The following is an 18,849-nucleotide window of genomic DNA, read 5'->3' as shown; positions in this document are numbered from 1 at the left end:
ACCCGAGGCTCGAGGCCACACCCGCTGCGACAGACCCCGGACGCCATGCCCCCTGCCGGAAGGTCCGGGGAAACACCGATGCCGGCGCGGAGGGTCGCTCCTGCCTCAGCTCTGCCCTCCCGCTCCCCGCCTCTGTCCTCCCGCTCCCCGCCCCCTACGGCCCGGCGCTCGCCTGCGTTCCGCCCGCTCAGCCGGGGCAACAGCGCCGCCTGCCGGGGACTCGCGCCAGCTCGGCCGCGACGCTAGCGGGACGCGGGCTGGGCCGCGGGGCGGGGACGCTCGGACTGGCGCCGAGCACGTCAACACTCCCGTCCTCCGGTTCAGAATATCGTCCCTCCGGCCTGGCTGCCGCCGCAGCCGCCCCCCATCCCCGTCCCCCGGGCTGCTCGGCTGAGCCCTGGGAAGCGACTCTCGAGCTCCCGGCTGGCTGGGGTCCCGGCAGCGCCGGCGGTCCCCGTTCCCGGTACCGCCCCCGCCAAAGCGCTACGCCCCTTGAAAAAGCGCGGTACGTTCAACTAATAAGCACAAGCAACGGCTGAAGCCAAATGGTCCCAAAGAAGGAAAAGAAAGTCAGGGCCCCTGGGTGGTTCAGTCGGTTAAGCTTCCGACTTCGGCTCAGGTCCTGATCTCTCGTTTGCAAGTTCAAGCCCCGCGTGCGGCTCTGTGCTGACAACTCAGAGCCCGGAGCCTGCTCCGGATTCCGTGTCTCCCTCTCTCTGCTCTCCCCCCCCCTGCTCACGCTGTCTCTGCTTCTCAAAAATAGACGTTAAAATTTTTTTTAAAAATTAAAAGAAGGAAAAGAGAGCGCCTGCAGTCTCGAAAGCGCGACTTCCAGGGTGGCGCGGAGGTGTCCCCTGGGCTTCCCGCCGAGCTGGCACCTGGCTGGTCCCCCAGCTGCGCTCCCACGCGGGGGGAGGTGGCGTGGCGGAGGAAGCTGGGGACCCCCTGGGCCACCGCGGAGACCCAGCGAGGGCGAGCGGCCGGCCGGTCCGACCCCTGGCGACCCCCGCTCAGCCTTCCAGCCCTGCGGGTGAAGAGGCGGCCACCTGCGCCCGAGGGCGGGAGAGACGCGCCACCTGCGCCCCCGAGGAGCGCTGAGAACTCGAGGAGGCACGTGTCGCTTGGGCTGCGGCTTCTCAGGGCCTTGGGGACGGTTCGGCAGCACGAACCCCCCCTCCCTCCCCCGGGGAGGCTGGATTGGACGCTGACGCTTGCATCCAGGCTGCAGGGGAAGGGGTGAGGCCGCTGCCACCTGAGGGTCTATCTTCCCTGGTGGCTGGGGCCGCGCGCAGATGCCTTGACGCCAGGCAAGGCTAGCCTCTTTTGGATGACTCTTTCTCTGTTTGGGCCTGAGCGAAGTTTTCTTCCATTTTTCTGTCTAAAACAAAGACTCAAATCCAGACGGTTTCTCTGGGGTAGAGGTGGGCGTTCCCGCTAAGGGAACAGCTTGCTTCTCCTCGGTTGTGCCTGGCTTTAGATTTGCAAAAGCGGCGCCCAGCTCTACTCGGGAATACCAAGCCCATCTAGAAACCCAACTCACGTCACGGCTTCAAGACGGCACGATCGGTTGGCCATTTCATTCACTTGGTCATTTGGCCTTTTGGTTCTCGGTTCTGCCCAAGGGTCCACCCAAGAGTCGCAATGAGAACTAAGTGTGAGTTGCGTGACTCTAGCCCTAGAAAGGAGAAATAAATGTTGCTGGTTGGCTTTCTGTGGGCTTAAGATCATGATCGAGAGTGACGTTTCGGGGCGCTTGGGTGGCTCAAGTCGGTTAAGCATCTGACTTGACTTCTCAGGTTATGTCCAGCCTGGGGTAAGGCCCTCTTCTCTCTCCCTCTCTCTTTCTCTCTCTGCCCCTTGCTCACCTGCATCCCCTCCTCTCAAAAAAATAATAATCAAGAATGTTATTCTGGGGCCGCCTGGGTGGCTCAGTCCAGTGAAACATCTGACTGTTTCGGCTCAGCTCATGAGCTTCCGGTTGGTGGGTTCGAGCGCCGCTTCCGGCTCTGCACTGACAGGGAGGAGCCTGGTTGGGATTCTTTCTCTCTCTCTCTCAAAAATAAATACACTTTTTTTTTTTTTTTTTTTTTTTTTTTTTTTTTTAAAGAATGTCATTCTGGGGCACCTGGGTGGCTCGGTCAGTTAAGCATCCGACTTCGGCTCAGGTCATGATCTCACGGTCTGTGAGTTCGAGCCCCGCGTCGGGCTCTGTGCTGACAGCTCAGAGCCTGGAGCCTGTTTCAGATTCTGTGTCTCCCTCTCTCTCTGCCCCTCCCCTGTTCATGCTCTGTCTCTCTCTGTCTCAAAAATAAATAAACGTTAAAAAAAATTTTTAAATAAAGAATGTCATTCTGAATCTAATGTGTGTAACAATGCATCGCTAGCAGATGTCCAAGTACTAAGGTGGCTATGTCAGATTTGCAGAAACGATGAGAATTGTAACAGGAACAAATGGAAAGAATCAAAGGAATTTGGATTTCTGAAATTTGAATTTTTTTCATTAAAGTGGTTTGAGGAAAACCCCCAAAATAGGAGCAAATAAATCAATCAATAAATAAAGTGGTTTCAGGGGGAAAAAATGTTTTTATTTTACGGATGTGGATTCCAGACATGCACACGGCCTTTCTTTTGATTCCTCCCACACGCTTCTATATTACGGTTTATTGGCCAATGGTCTCTAAGTCTTGCTTGATTATGTCTGTCTTCTATCTGTTTCTAGCAACTCACATAATTCTACCTAGAAAGCAGGAGTTGGGGAACCGAAAATAGAATGTAATCCTGTGGAGTTTTTGGTGTGGCTTTTGTTTCTGATACGTTAGATACACAGAGCGAAAGAACAATGCCCGAAGTGTCTTCCAGGAGTAAAAGACAGAGGCTGCCCGGGTCATTTTTAACAACTAGTGTGTGGTTTAGGTACTTAATCTTTGTCACTTATTCCACTAATCGCCAATAAGTTAAAATTCTTTAAGAGCCACCCAACAGGCCACTGTATGTTTGTACTAGTGACTAGCTCTTGTATTGGTTTTCATTGTTTGCTTTCCTGAGGTTGGAGAGAAATTTCTCAACTATCACTTGCATAAAACCTGTCATTGTCATGCTACAGCTACAATGTGTTATGATAGCAAACTGTCAATCCTGAAAGTTCTGATAACGCATAAGCAATTAGAAAAGAATTCCTTTCCTAGAAATCAAAACACAAATATTAAAATGCACGAAACGCCTGGGCTCCTACTTTACCAAAACAACACTGGGCACAAAAACCCAAGACATGACCTGAATATTATTTTTTTATGTAAATATGTACGTGTGGAGAGACTGGTTATCATTTAATATCAGGGAATTCTTCATGGACCCAAACGGGCTGTGTTCTGGTTGATGGATTAGACAGACCTGTAGCACAGAATCGCCAGGATCCTGCAGGGAAAAAGAAAGAAAGAAAGAAAGAAAGAAAGAAAGAAAGAAAGAAAGAAAGAAAGAAAAGAAAGAAAGAAAGAAAAGAAAAGAAAACCAACTGGTTATTTAACTTTGTCATCATAGTAGCAATATCCCCTGAGGTTAATGACAAATTCCGAAATGGAAAAACTGTTGTTGAAACAAACGTAATGTTTGGGTGCTAGAGACCTAGGAGCCCAAGGGTCATCTATGTGCTGGCCCTCACCCTCTCTAAACTGATTCTTCAAAGACTGATTCTTCGGAGAACAATGTCACGGTAAATGCTGGTATAATCTCCGGAACTGGGAGATTCTACTTTCTTGGTTTGGAGTGTGAGAGGTTTTGTGTTGTTTACATCATGTTTCGTACTCTTCGAGAAAATCTACCCCCGTATGCACTGTATGTTAGCCAATTTGCCAACAAAGCATCTTAAAAAATAAATTTCCGCATATAAAAAAAGAAAAGAAAAGAATGATGGAGGTTAGAAGTTTGTGTGATCTCAATGTTATTCAAGAAAACAATTGCTAATTTAAAATGTGAACAAGTTAATCTACGTTATTTAGGTATGAATGTGTCCCGTATCTTCCACAAAACTAATGTAACACGAAACCTATTGCTGTGGTTTCAGTGTAAGGGGAAAATGTGGGCACTGGAGTCAAATGCTTGAAATTACTTCAAAGGATGAAATCAGCCTTAAAGAATTAAATCCACAGCAACTTTTTGGGTGTCTCCCAGAAGAGTACAGAATGGACATTGAGATATTGGAAGGGAAGTTACTTCAAAATAGAGAAACTTTCAATGCCATCTAATCAGAATACCTGCCTCTCTGCCCCTTTGGGGTTGAAAGCGTCCTGATCGATGTCCCTAACTACCTCCTCAACTAATCTGAGTCTCCTCATTACAACAAGAAGGGTTTGGGGATGTTCTTCCCGGTAGATGAAAAGTTAACTATGCACGGCAGTGAGATGTCTTCGTGTCCGGAATGTTAGTGCTTTGTCACTTGAGATTGTATGCAGGTGCCTCGGCAGTGGAAATCAAGAGACAACGGACTGGGGGCTACTTGACAAAGTGAGTGAGACAATGAATTCCAAAAACTTCATGTGTGATTTGAGGAATCATCCCTGTTCACAGGTTCTCTGTAAGGATTCTTCTGCTGTTTACAAGAGATGGTTCATGATGCAGCCGTAGTTCTTGTCTTTATTGGGGATTGATCCTACGTGTGTGCTGTAAATTGCATTCCCTTACTTTTACCTTATTTGATCCCCCCACTAGTGGTGGAGATCTCCCCGAGGTCATTAAACTAGTAAATAGCAGCCCCTCTCTAAAACAAGGTGCAAACAATGCCCCTTAGATCTTAAGTTTTTTTTTTTTTTTTTCCTAAGTAAACTCTAGGCCCAATGGTCCAATGTGAGGCTTGAACTCACCACCGGGAGATCAAGAGTCACACGCTCTACCAACTGAGCCAGCCAGGTGCTCAGTGTAGTTGAAGTTCTTTATTTCTACTTGCTGCCTTCTCCTATTTTTTTTCCCTGAGTGGCTGTGGATAACCACAGCAAGAATACTGCTCTTTATATATATAGATTTCCATTTAAGATTAGTTTTCTTGACTATTGTAGGACTCTTATAGATAATATCAGAAAGAAGTGAAACTGATTGAAATTTTCATTACTTTCATTAAAGGCCCATCTTGTTAGCTTTAAGGGATGAATACGATAAAGCCATGAATTGTTCACAGAAGGGAAAAAAAGGACTCAAGCCGTCTTCTCTCCATATATGCTTTTTTTAAACTTTTTTTTTTTCTTTAAATTATAAGTAGGTTCCACTCCCAACATGGGGCTTGAACTCACGACCCTGAGATCAAGAGTCGCCTGAGCCAGCCTGGCCTCCCTTGTACGCCTTGTTTGGACAGGAGTTCCACAATACTGGTCCATCCCCCCCCCCCCCATATGTATCCTAAGTTCTCAGTCTCTCTATATACTAATATCATATCCGTATTACTGTAATGTTTTTATTTTTTAAAAAATCTTGTGCAAGAAGACCTTTTAGGAAGGCGAGTAACTCCCTTCACCCAAATTTGGTTTTCTTGAACAGCTCAGCCGGTTGAAGAATCTCCTGCGCCCGCCTGAGTTGCAACAGGCTCGCGGCCACAGTGGAGAAGCCTCGCGGCGCCCCAGATGGGGAGCAGCCGCGGTGGGACAGGCGCTGGAGCTTGCGACCGTCCAGCGGGCTCCGAACGAGTCCCCTTCCGGGTCCGCTCGGGACGCGGGGGAGGAGCGCGGGCGCGGATCCCCGCTCTTCCCAGAGCGCGCGCGCCCCCTGGCGGCCTGAGCTCCGGGAGGGCCGAGGAATCCGGAGGGAAGCGGAGTCATCCCGGTCCCAGAGCCGGAGGCCCCGGCAGCTGCGAGGCCGCCCTTTCAACAACACACCCGGGCGTCCCAGCGCCAACCGCCGCCCCCCCCCCCACGCCTCCTCGGCGGCACTGCCCGCTCGCGCCACGTCCCCGTGTTCCTCCCCCCCCTCCCCGGGTTTGCTCGAAGGGGGAGTCTGGGCGTCGCAGGCGCGGTGGCCTCGTCGGCACCGGGTGGGGGGCGGGGGCCTCCTGGCCCGCCCCCTCCCCGACCCGGGAGCCCGGCGGGCGGCTCGCAGCCCCGGGCCTGCATTTCAGAGAGCAGCCGAGCTCCCCTCTTCGCCCCGGATGCCTGGCGCGCGGGCCCGCGGCGGGCGTCAGTGCTGGGGGGCCGGACCCGGCGAGGGGAAGAACTTGTAATCGCTTGCCGCGGGACAATGCCGACTTTTGAACCTCTAACCACTAAGCAAACAACCCTTGTGCTCTCGCGGCACTGTCCAAACAGGGTTTATTGACAGGCGTTTCACAGCAACGCATAGCAACCGCGGCGGCGGCGGCGGGGGGCGGGTGGGCGCGGCCGGGTGCGGGTCCGCGCGCCCCTCCCCGCGGCCCCACTCCGCAGGAGGCGCCGAGGGAGGGGGCTAACCTCGCGGCGATCGCCACCCCCCCCACCCCCCCCCCCCCACCCCACCGGGCTCAAAGGACCCCGCAGCCCGAGAGGCGGGCCGGGCTCTCTCCCTGCGGCTCCGAGCCGGGCGCCCGCGGCCCGGGCCGCCAGCGCCCCTTTCTCAATCCCCGAGCGAGCGGAATGCCACCCGGAAGGGCCGCGGGACCGGGGAGATGCTGCAGGCGGTATTTAGGTCTCGCCGCTCGGCTCTTCCTCCGCAGCCCTCGGGGCACCTCCTCCCTCGGCGGAGGGCCGCGATTAGGACCCGAAGGTGCCTGTGGGAAGACCGGAATCGAGAGCGAGGCCCTTCTCCCCGGGCCCTGCTCGGTGGCTTCCAGGACCCAAAAACCTCAGGGACAGCAGCCCGGTCCCCAGCGGGTCGGCCAGATAACAAGCAACCACCACTGAAAGGCTCTCCTTATACTGGTTCTTGAATTCTTTGTGGGGTAGGTGGGGGGGGGGGGGGTAGGATTTCGCGAGAAAGGACAAGGGGTGGAGACAGGGCTCACAGAAATGCCCAGTGATTCACAGAAGACTATGTTCATGGAAACGTTGCCCTGGGAGAGCAGAAAATAAAGCCTTTTTACTTAATGCTTCTGTTTAGCTGGATTGTGGGGCATCCCTGGGGTAAAGGGAATCACTGATGCAGGGAGTGTTGGTAACTGCGTCAGTGTAGATTTGAGGAGATGATATGAGGGGACGCTTACCCCCACCCCCCATAATTCCTGGCCGCTGGGAAGCAGCTGACCATTCAGATGTGCATTTTGCCCAAAGGCACCCCCAGGAGAACCACACATTCCACAATCCAAGGCTGGGCTCAGGCTTGGGGGCAGGGAAGGTCTCAAAACCTGCTCCCTCAGGCTTCTGATGCTCTGGGGTAAAATGAGGTTGTTCAGATAACCTTCTCCACTCCCTGTCCGAGTTTTCCAACACTAGGTTGCAAGTAGACAAGATGTTTCATTTCTTTAAAAAAAAAAAAAATAATAATTCCAGACAAAATCTGAAGACGATAAATACAGAATCTGAAATCTGGAAAGCTCATTTATCTCTCTCTCTCTTTTTTTCTTTTTAGAAAAAATTCAACTGTGTTCAAATACCCGCCACTTCCCTTCACCATACCACTTCTCTCCCCGTGGATCCAGAAGGCTTTTGAAATGCTGGCTTGGATGTTACCCAGACCAACAACCCAAACAGCAGCAACGACAACAAAAACTCCCCTTCTTCATCAGCCCCAAGATTGTGAAAATGACAGGAAGTCCAGCTTGGCTCTGGCATTTATAGCACTGACATACATTTAGCCCAGAGAAGCTCTGGTGACAGGCTTTCTAAACAAGGCCCTGTCCTGGGCCCTCTTGTCAGGCCTGGAGTCCAATAACCACGCCTCTCACACCATCCACTGGGCGCCCACACCAGTCAAGCCTTTCCTGGTCTGGGAAGGGAAGAGAAGAAAGACAAAGACCTGGGGGTTCTGCAGTCTTTGGTAGGTCCAGGTTCCTATCTTAGCCGCCTGTGACTTCTGCAGTCACAGAGTCTTGCCTGCCCTTGAGCAGGAGGGCCCAGCGGGCCCTCGGATCGCAGTGAGTAGGCGGCAGCCATCTTGGCTCTGAGCATTGGTGTTCCCCTGAGTCGTTCTCTCCCCTCAACCAGAGGTGCCTCCTGCAGATTTGGGAAGCCAAGAGCTGGGGAGGTGGGGGCTGGAAGCCCGGTCTGTTTCGCCAGTCCAGGCAATGCTTCCCTGGCGGGTCGAGATGAAGCCTCAGTGATCGTATCCCATCTTCTTGCTGGCAGAAAGTCAGACCAGAAAAAGTCAAAATCTGGGAGCATGTCTTCCTTGAGGCCTCCAACCCAACCCCCCCTTGTCCTTAGTCCTGGCCCCCATTCTTCCTCTGAGAGCTAGGTCAGTTGGTGTACATTTGTGGAGGGGAGGGGAGGGGTCTCTCCTGAGGATTCTAGCAGAGTCTATGCTCCTCGTGGCTCGGCCCTCGTGCTCGGCCGCTGCAGGCGCCCGTAGGTCATTGGGTGACAGTGGGGTTTAACACCCCCGCAGCTGGCCCCAGAACCCCAGGGACAGAGCCGGGCACCGAGCCTTGCAGGGAAGACACAGGACTCAGGGGCTCCGGGACGCTTCTCAGAGGGCCTGGCGGCGGCTGGGGGGGCTGCGGTGCCGGCGGTGGGGGCTGCGGCTGCTGCTGCTGCTGCTGTTGCTGCAACTTCTTCTTGTTGATTTTCCTTTCCTTCGCTCTGCGGTTCTGAAACCAAATTTTAACCTGGACGTGGAAAATGGAGGGGAAAACAGGGGGGTGAAGAAGACGATGCAAGGGAAAAACGAATGGCCTTCAGCACCAGCATCTACCCCTCCAGTTAAAAAAGTGCCCTCTCGAAAGGACCCCCAAACCTTCTCCCAGACGTTCATTCGAGAGCCCCGTGACAGCCCCAGCCCTGGAGCCCTTCCCAAGCCCAGTAAGGCCTCGGGAGAGAAGAGCCCCTCCCCCCCCCTCGTTCACCAGGTTTCGTTCTAAAGCAACCTTTATCTACAACTTTACTGGAAAAGTTCAGAGTCTCAGAGCCAAGGGAAAGAAACTTTGCAAAGCCCTTTCTACAACAAGCAGGCGGAGGCCAGCATGGATGTGCTTCAAAATGACAACCTTTGGCCTCTCAAAGCTACACTGAAATGGAATAGTCCTCACCTTCAAGCTGAGAATGAGATTTACTGTGGGGCTTCCCGGCTGTGGATGTGGCCTGTTTTGTTTGTTTATTTATTTTTCTAGACCATATACAGTGTTGATGAGTCAAGCCTCGTTCTAGTTTTTACGGGTAGGGATTGGGGTCTTGTATTCATTTTTTTCCCCAGGTGCTGGGCTGGGCACAAAGCTAATAGGTCTTTAATTTAATTCTTCTTTCACCCAAATAGAAATCTGGATTAAAGTACTGCTCCGTTCTTTGGGGTATTTTTTTTTTTCTTTTTTGCACCTCCCGGGTGCCGGAAAATGGGGAAATTTTTCAACACCTGAAAAAGACAACTAGCGGTGGAAGGAACTTTTTCTAAACTCATTCGGGAGGAAATGCTCTCCATCCTCCTGATTTATTTATTCATTTGTTTATTTAAGTAAGCTCTACGCCCAACACGGGGCTTGAACTCACAACCTGGACATCAAAAGTCGCGTGCTCTACAGACCGAGCCAGCCAGGCGCCCCTCTAACCTGTGCTTTAATCTGCCCACAGAACTAGGTGGCTTCCGGGGCCCGGCTTCCAACTCTGCCCCGGGGAACCCCACCAGCCCTGGAGGGAACAAGGCGGTTCGCACCTGCCTCTCGGAGAGCCCCAGCGTGGCGGCCAGCTCGGCTTTCCTCCGGATGGTGATGTAACGACTGTAGTGAAACTCCTTCTCCAGCTCCAGCCTCTGGTGGTCCGTATACACCACTCGGTATTTGTCTTTCGTCCTGGTTTTCACTGTGGAGGAAGGAGAAGTTAGGCCGGGGAACCGCAAGGCGGCCCATCAGTCATGGGTAATGACAAACCTCCCTAACCCAAGGGCTATTTCTCTTCCTTCTTTGCCCCGGGGGGCCAGGGTTTGGCTGATTCCTGCCGGGTCTGACAAGACCCCCCAGAGGGTCCTGAGGGGAGGGTGCGAGGCTATCTGAGACAACTAAACTCACCTTGGGGTTAAGTGGTTTTTAAAAACGAAGAAAAACTCCAACCTCCTACACACAAGATAGCAGAACCCAGCCCCCCATTTGGTAAACCAAACAGAGCACTGGAGCAGGCTGGGCCCAAAGGGAAAGGGGGCAGGACAGAGTCTCCAGAGTCCTGGGAATGTTCACATTTTCTGGCCTATTGAAGACGGAAGCCCACCCTAAAAGCAGCTGGGGCCGTGGGGATGCGTTGGTGTCGCTGCGTGGGGTGGTGGTGTTACTTTCTGTCTGTTGCTTTCTACTTTTATTAACAGTAGGAAGGGGGGTGGGGGTGGGTGCAGGATGTGACAGACCAGAATCACCTCCTAGGCACACGAGGCCCATCTGGTGGAATTCCGAGCTGGGGTCTGGCAGGAAGAAGACCCCTCCCGCTGGCGACATTCTATACCTGGCTGAACACGGTTTCGCATTTGGCACTTTTTCTTTTTTGAGCCCCCCCCCCACCCCCATTTATTTCTGCTACAAACTCTGCCAGAGCTATCCTGACCAGTGATCTGTGCTCATTGGATTGAGTCAACATATTAAACCTCAGATTGATTGTTTTACTGAAGGGCCTTGACAAATAGTGCCGTCGCGGTTGGAGCAGGCCCGAGAACCTGGCGTCTCCCCCGGGTCTGTCCTGGGTCATCCCTTGGCAGGGGCTCCTCGTTGGCCCCAGGTCCTCGTCATCCTGCAGCCGAACAGGTTCAGTCGCCCGGTGCCCGATCCTACAGGAAGATCTAAAGGGTCTGGGAGTTTCTTGGAGGTGTTTAATGCCCCGCAGGCCGACTTTGTTCAGGTAAAACCCTTTGCAAACCACAACAAAAGCGCCCTGGGAAGACACAGGGCCGGATCAGAGGGAGCTCCCCCGAGCCGCTGAAAGGGGAACACAGTCCCAAACAATGCAGGACAAGGCGATCTTATCAAAGAAAAGCCCTTTCAATGCCTTAATAACAACCGCATTCTGTTTGAATTACCACTACTGAGCAAATGGCGGCCCCCGCTTTCATCCCCCTCCCCGCCAGGCGCATTAACATAAACACGGCCCGGCAGGCGCATTTGAATGGGCGCAGCGGCCCCGACCCTGCGTCTGCGAAGCCAGTGAAGGGAACTAACACGTCCTGGGAGCCTTGCAAGGGGCGGGCGCGTTCACACGCGCTACCGCCGCTAACCCGCTCGAGGCTACCGGCGGGAGTCGCCCGTTTTACAGATGAGGAAACTGAGACTCGGGCTGGCTCACGCACACAGCGCAAGGCGCGGCTGCCACTGCACCCAGGTTGGAGCCGCAAAGGGGCACCCCCGGGGCTGGGCAGCGGGGCGCAAGAAAGTTCTCCGAGCCGAACATCCCGGGAGCAACACTCGCCTTGGGGAGCGGCTCCTGCGCCAGGGCCGCCCTTTCCGTCTGCCGGACGGGCCGGGGACGCGGTGACCAGGACCCCTGCGTGCTCTGCGGCCCGCGTCCCCAAGGGCCTTGGAGGCGCCCCGCACCCCCTGGGAACCAAGGAGGGGGCTGGAGGAGGGGAGAGATGAGAGGGACTTGTGAGAATTCATTATTGACTGCGAAAGTCACCACCCTCTTTCCGGGCCCTAAAAGAGACAATGGCAGGGCTGGGAAGGTGTATATCAAAGCGGGCCGGGCCGAGGACCAACCCCCCTAGCCCGTTGACAGATGACGCTCCGCAGAGGAGCCGGGCTCTGGCCCGCGGGCCGCGGCCTCCCGACATTAACATCACAAGGGCGCCCGGCGCCGACTGCGGCCTTGCCACCTCGGCGCGGGACTTCACAGCGGCCTCTCATCTGCTGACCCCGCGGCCTGGGCTCCTGTGGCTTCCCTCCCTCTCCCTCTCCCCCCTCCCCGGCCCTGGCCCCGCGGCCACTGTCCCGGGACACACCAGAGGTCTCCCGTAGGACCCCCGGTCGCTGCCAGGTGCGCCCCAGGCAGGCTCCGTAAAAGACAGCCTTCTCTGAGACAGCGCTCGGTTCGGGCGACGGCGTCTCCCTTTGGGGAAGGCACCAAGGCGAGGTTCCGAGGCTGGCCCTGTGGCCTTCTCCCTGGGCGGCCGCATTTCCCACCCGGCATGTGCCCGGTGACTCAAGTACTGATGCCCGGAGACAGCCCCCAACGGCTGCTCTGATTTATACGGCTGTAATTGGCTATAAACCTCTGCAAAGTGGCCATAACCTGCGTGCAGGCCGGGCTGGGCCAGAAACAAGGGAAGAGAAGAAAAGCGGAAGTGCAGAAGGCTAGGAAAACTTCATGGAGCGAAAAGGGGATGCCAACAGGACTCTCCCACCACACCTATTCCCACTTCCTTCCCACTTTGACACATATCCCGATAGCAGAAGGGGCAGACCGGGAACTCATGGGCACTCGCGGTCCGGCAAACCTAGGATGTCTGCAGGGATATCTCCTGAGCAAGCTTCTTGAACATGGTTGCGCGTGCACACACGTACACACACACACACACACACACACACACACAGCCCCGAGACCCTGGAAAGGAAAGGTGGGGAGAAATGATCCCTGTCTGGAGCAGAAGCTGAATCCCCACCAAGGATTCTTCCCCTTCTCCCTCTGCAGACACAAAAGGACACCCACGACTTCTTGCCCCTAGCCCTCCAGCTTCGGACGGCTCGAACTCCTTTGCAAATCAAAGGAGTTCAATGACGGGGCGCGCTCCCTTCCGCCTAATTCCTGGGGCCTGCCTTTCCTGCAACAGCAGCTTTGCCGGCTCTCCCTTTTCGCCCTAGCTCTTGAGATTCCTTGACCCCGGTCCCACGCGCGGCCTCGCCGCCCTCCTGGCTCCCCAGGGCACCCCTCTGCCTGAGCGGCTCAGCGGCGTGGAGAGCAAGGCTCTGAAGCCCGGCTCGGTGGAGTTCGAGGCTCCCTTTCCCCGGCGGCTCCAAGCTGCGCACCGAGTGCCAGAGGCACCAAGGGCGGGGGCCGCGCGTTCCCACTCCTACGCAGCCGTGCTACGCCCACATTCCTGGGGGTGTCCTGGGAGTGCTGGGACGTTGGAAGGAGGAAGGCTCTCCTCTGCCCTAACCTAAACACGGGTTGGGAGACCCACTTGTTCCCTCCCGCCCCCCACCCCCACCCCGCCAGCCCGGGCGCGGTAGAGAAGCCCGGCAGTCGGGGGCCCCCTGACTTTGTCTCCCTCTCCGGCCCTCCTGGCGCCCGGCTCCCAGACGGCTCGGGACGCCCGGGTCGGCGCGGGCCGCGCGGCCGGCCCAGCAGCCCCCTCCGGCGGGGCGCCGCCGCCGCCTACCTTGGCTTCCGAGGGACTGCTGCGCGGGCTTCCGCATCCACTCGCACAGGTTCCGCCGCTGGCCGCCCGGGGACAGCTGCTCGGCGGCGGCGGTGGCGGCTGGCCCGGGAGGGCCGGGATTGAGTGTCTGCAGCAACCCCGAGGCGCAGGAAGGCGCGGCGGCCGGGTGGTGCGGGTGGTGGTGCGGGTGGTGGTGCGGGTGGTAGTCGGCCGGGCCGCTGTAGCCCATGGCGGCGGCCGGGGAGCCCCCGTTGAGGCCGTGCGCCACCGCGTTGGCGGCGGCCGCGGCGCCCCCCGGCGCGTAGCCGTTCCAGTCCTCTCGGAGCGGGGCCCCGTACGCCGCGGGCCAGGACGGCCCCGGGGACTGCGCAGTGTCCAAGTTCGCGGCCGCGGCGGCCGCGGCCGCCACATGGTAGCCGCCGTAGTCCGGGTACTGCGGGGGGCTGACGAAGTTCTGCGGGGCCAGGTTGAGGCCGCCAGAGTGGCGCACGGAGCTGGGGTACATGCTCACGTCCTTGTCCAGGAGGTAGCTCACGTACATGGTGGCGAGGGCCCGACGGCAAACCTCACCATGCTGCCTGGGGGCCGACGCTGGAGGCTGCCGGGGGGCGCGAAGGGGAAGGGGCGAGGGGGGCGCCGAGAGCGGCGGCTGGCTGCGCCCCGGCCCGCGGTGCTCCGCTGGCTCCTCGCGGCGCTTCTGCCTCCGAGGCGGTCCCTCCCTCTGGCCTGCCTCCTCCCTCCTCCCTTTCTTCCTTCTTTCCTCCCACCTCCTCCCCACTGGGCTGCAGAGGCGGGGAAGACCCGCCACAGGCTGGAGTGCGGAGCCCCAGGCCGGCGGCCTTACGTGATTAACGAGTGTTTACAAGACTCTATTAGTAATGACACAGACACCAATGGCTGGAGACGTCGAGGCGCAGCGCGCACCCCGCGCACAACCCCCCGAAACACGATTTGCATTTTAAAAGATAAGGGGAGAGGGGAGCTCAAGAGAGGGCTGCGACCCGATCACCGCGAAATATTCAAACCTTTATTGTTAAGAGCTTCCTCCTCCTTCCAACCTGGTGCACTTTAACCTCCAATCACAGGTTCAAAGAATGAAATCAAGAGACTTGCAAAAGAGGGGGGGGGGGAGCTATCTTGGTGGGAATCTGGGCTTGGAAACTAAGTAGTAGTGTTTCTGCATTTGCGGGGTGGGGGGGGGGGTGCATCTACAGGCTCCTTCTACACCAAAGAGGAAAGAAAAGGGAAGCCATTGCTTTGATGACTACGTTTCTGACCAACCCGGGAGGTGAGGAGCCGAGCCCTTAGAGATGGGGCCGGTTCCTGCCCTCTCTGCGCTCCTGGCCAGAACGGTTGCGCGCCCCAAAACAACTGTGGCTGCTAATCAGCTATTTTCCTCCCCAAGGAAACCTCTTGCCTCTCGCACAAGATAAATTATGCTGCTAGCTTCAGGCTGCGTCTCCGAGTTCATCTCACGTTTGGGATTTAAGTTAAATTAAAGCAATTCAGTTTTTAAAAAAGCATTTGCATCCAAAGACACAAAACAGTCAGACCGAGGAGCCTGTGGCAGAAGTCAGACGGTGGAGGGCAGTTATGGGGGGGGGGGGTAAAAGAGGGTTGCTAGAGTGCTGGCAAAGTTCTGGTTTCTTGAACAGGGTGCTGGTGACACGGTAGGTTGTCTGCGAAAATTCAGCGAGCCTACCCATACATGTTTATTTTACTGAAGTGGTTAAAAATCCAGGTAAAGAGAGTCAAAATTGCTGCTAATATATACCTAGGTATTTGTATATTGTACATAATGCCTTTGTCTTAAAACCACTTTCTGCTTTCCAAGGTAGAACATTGTCCAAAGAAAATCGTTTTTCGTCTCTAGGAGATGGGCAGGGAACCCGGGCCGTTACTAATGATTGCTTCTGAAGAGCTCCTAGTGAAGAAAAGTTGAGAAAGGACCAACTTTGAAGCACTGTGTCGGGGGCCCCAGGGGCTCAGTGGCAGCTGCGGGGACCAGTGCTGTGAGGCCTGGCTTGGGAACTGCCGGGACAGGAGCGCAAGGCGACCAGATCTGTCTTGCGCACGCGCCCGGCCCCGGCTCCGTGTAGCCACTGCAGGGAGCAGCCCCGAGGTGGCCTTCCAAGCTTTCTCTCTGAGCCCAGACAGGGCCACCAGACTAGGATTTGAGGATCGCAGAGGCCCGGTCCGGGGACTGGGCAAGCTGCCTGGGCGGCTTCGGGCGCTCCGGGACCAGAGGGACACTAGCCGCCCATCTCCACAGCTGCACTTGTCGGTTCTCATTGTCAAGCGCTCTTTGGCGGTTGTCACTTCTTCACCTTCTCGTCTCTGGAGCTTTTTTCCAGTGCCCTTTACCTGCCTCGATCCTCACATCTCCCTAAGTGGGGAACTGAGCTGGTGTTGTCACCACCTCCGTTTTACAGACGACACCCACCAAAGCTGCATAGCGGAGGGAGGCCAGGCCCAAGTTGGATGTGAACAAGCCCAGGGCTGAGGGATCCCCGGCTTGCTGGTTCTTCTCGTCTGCGTTTCCTAAGGAGGTTGGTTACAATCAGCAGTCTGCGGGGCGGGGGTAGGTCAGATAGCTGAGCCCCCAAGAGGTGGAAGACGGGGGTGGGGGGGGTTGGGGGGGGTGGTGGCGGGCAAGTTCTCCAAGTGGACCTACCGAGCCTGGTCCGGACAGCTGAGTTCATGGGACAGCTCAAGAAATAAAACAGGGAAAAAAGATCGCAAGCCCCATTGCAGAACCCAAGTCACTGAGTTGGGGGAGGGGGAGCGAAAGGGAGAGTCTGCAGTCCTGACGGGGTGGGAATGTGGGAGGTTAAGTGGTGGGCACTTCAGACTTTTGATCTAGCAAACATCTTCCTCCTCTTCCTGGAGACACAATTCCTCTTTCTGTCCCCCACAACCCCCTCCCAAGCCTCGAGCTCTGGAAGCCGAGGCCCAGGCTCAAGCCTGTGTCTTCGGAATGTGGGCATTCTTTGGAACAATCGCTTTATTGGGGACAGCCATTCCCTCCGCCCTGCAGTGGCCGCTTCCTGCGTTTTTATGGCCCGGCCGCCGGCCGCTGGCTAATTGTCCCGGTTTTCCAGCTGTGTCTCTGTGCTCTGCCCCGGAGAAAGGGCTCTGGCCTGCCCGCCCAAATGCTTTGGGAGCAGCCAGGGTCGCTCTGGCCCCAGGGGTCACGCCAGGCCCCAGAGCTGGCTGGACCCCAGGCAACCTGAGGCTCTCTTGGGGTGTGAGAGCTGGAGAAAGGAAATCGTGGTGAAAAACCAATTGGTTTTCTTAATGGAAAATGGGCCTGCAGGGCAGTAGCATGACCCTGCCCAAGGTCCTGGGGTCTGGGCTGTTTGATGAGGAGACAGGAGCCAATACTGATGTCCTTGGATAAGCTTCTCAGAGTGGAAGTGTCCCTTCACATCCGGCCGCACTCTCAACCAAGAGGCCCATCTGGGTCCCCAAAGGGCAGGGTGCCAAGAGCAGTCAGAAAGGGGTGGATGGTGGCTGATGAGAAGGAAGCTTGGGTGTCTTTTCATCTTGATGGCTTAGCCTTTCTGGTAGGTCTTCACCAGGTGCCTATCCTCTGGGGGCCTCCTCTGGATGGGACTCTACCAGCCTTTGGGTGCACATGTGTGGCCCTGGGAGGATGGGGGTGCCACCCGCAGGAGACCCTGGGGGAGAGCCTTCTCAGTCCCGGACCCAAGGTGCTTGGTGCCTTTCTTAGAACCTTTGGCCTGAGCTGAGAACCTCCTGGGATAGTTGGCCCCAACTTCTCTGGATCAAGGCTTTTTTTCCAGCCAGTACCTCTGGTCTCCAAGTGGCTGCCCTACCAGAGAAGCCTTCAGCAAACGGCTCTGGATGAGGCAAACTTGTGGAAAGCTTGGGGCTGGGGCTGGGGTGGGGCTGAAGCTGTGACCCCGTGGAGCCTGAGCCAAAGCAGGCTTTTAAGGGCAGGAGAGGGTGGGAAGAAAGAGACTCAGGTAAATAAAGCATCAGGAAGACCACAGGGCAGCCACAACGGTTATCAAAGGGACGTGGTCTCTTTGTTGCTAACGTTGTAAAGGCCATTCAACATTCCTTGGAGAGGGTCGGGGCTTCCAGAATTCCGGCTGGTGGCAAGGGCAGGGGCAGGGGGTGTGTGTTGGGGGGTGCAGGGAGGCACAGGAAGGGGGCGGGCTGCTCCTCTGGGCAGATGAGACACTCCTTGAATCCAGAGATCATTGACAGGACTCTCTCCCTGCTCAAAGGTCCCCAGTGTTTGCTCTAGCTCGGGGCGACGGTGGGGGGGGGGGTGTCCTTTCCCCATATTTGTGGCTCTTGAAAAGCGGGGAGCCTGTGGCCCTTGTAAGCCTGATAGGGCAGACCATCTCTCTCCACCTTAGCATGCACGTCTGCTTTCTGAATCCCGTTGAGATCAAGGAAATTATTCAAACAGTGCAACTGCTCCTATCCTTCCTCTCTTCTGCACAGGAAACCCTCACCCTGCATTGATCTGGCTTGTCAGGGTAATTAAGGAAGAGCGAAAAAGAAGACAGTGTTGCAGGATAAAATCGTTCGGCTTGGCGAGCTATACTGCTGTGGAGGAATGAGTTCATCTCTTCTTCACTTGGCATTGAGGGAGCTCGTCAGCCACCACCCGCAATCAGACACGCAATCGGCAACTCCCTCGCACAAAGGAAGGGCTGAATAACGAGTGGTTTGACCGCAACAACCCCACCCTGCCCGGCCTCGGCCCACTCGGCTAACATCTCTGGGAAGGAAATCGATGGCAGTGTCCTTTCGGCCCCATCAGGCCACAATGGGTCCCAACGTGTTCATTCTGAACAGCAGGGAGGGGCCGCAGCTGTCCACAGCTGCCCAGGCTTCATTCCCAAGAGCAGATGTGTCCCTGCCCCCACTGGTGTCAAGAATGTCCCCCCCCCCCCGCAAGCAAACCGAGTGTCTGGTCTTCTGTACCTGAGGAAAAGCTCCCGAATTCGTGGGAGGTCACTAGTGGACTAGAGTTTTACCGCTCAGGGGACAGGGTGCAGGGGAGTGAGGAAATGCACTGCCTTATTCCTCCCGTGGAGTAACCCCCAAGCTTTCTTATCCAAGGCAAGGAATATACATTTTTTTTTTTTTGTCATGCTCTTCGATCCAAAAATATACTGTTAAAGGCAGGAGATTTAGGGAGATGAGCCCTGAGAGAGGTGCCGAAGTCTGGTTTTGCTCATTGGGTAAATGTCACGCAAATAAATGGCAGTTGCCCATTTTCGTTCTTTCTTCTGAAATTAGAGTCTGTGGTCACTGTGTGGGGATTGGATGAACCACTCTAGCGCCTTGTGGTGGGCAAGCACGGAGAATGATTTAAAGTCCCTCGAGGGAGAGGGCCTTGGGGGGGGTCTCACCCCAGAGGAAAACCCGCGATGCTGAGGGAGAAATCAAGCTCTCAGGCCAGCAACAGCTAAACGTTAT

At 55.9% G+C, this 18,849-nt stretch overlaps 1 protein-coding gene across 2 annotated transcripts; it reads right to left on the bottom strand.

Annotated features, from left to right (window-relative positions):
- Positions 1-7,787: 7,787 nt before the first annotated feature.
- On the bottom strand, positions 7,788-14,338 carry CDX2 (caudal type homeobox 2). 2 transcript variants are annotated; one of them, XM_060637466.3, is made up of 3 exons: positions 13,387-14,314; positions 9,751-9,896; positions 7,788-8,713 (listed from the first exon to the last, which is right to left on the bottom strand). In XM_060637466.3, exons 1-3 carry the CDS (start codon positions 13,925-13,927, stop codon positions 8,459-8,461), a joined length of 942 nt encoding a protein of 313 aa, XP_060493449.1. In that variant the 5' UTR covers positions 13,928-14,314; the 3' UTR covers positions 7,788-8,458. The 2 variants fall into 2 exon arrangements, with proteins under 2 accessions (XP_060493449.1, XP_060493450.1); XM_060637467.2 differs by having other exon boundaries at positions 8,507-8,713; positions 9,755-9,896; positions 13,387-14,338.
- Between the last annotated feature and the right edge of the window lie 4,511 nt (positions 14,339-18,849).

Source organism: Panthera onca, chromosome A1 (genome assembly GCF_046562875.1).
Source record: "Panthera onca isolate mPanOnc1 chromosome A1, mPanOnc1 haplotype 2, whole genome shotgun sequence".
Lineage (NCBI taxonomy): Eukaryota > Metazoa > Chordata > Mammalia > Carnivora > Felidae > Panthera > Panthera onca.
Note: the sequence above shows the minus strand (reverse complement) of the source record. Positions and strands in the feature narration are given on the sequence as shown.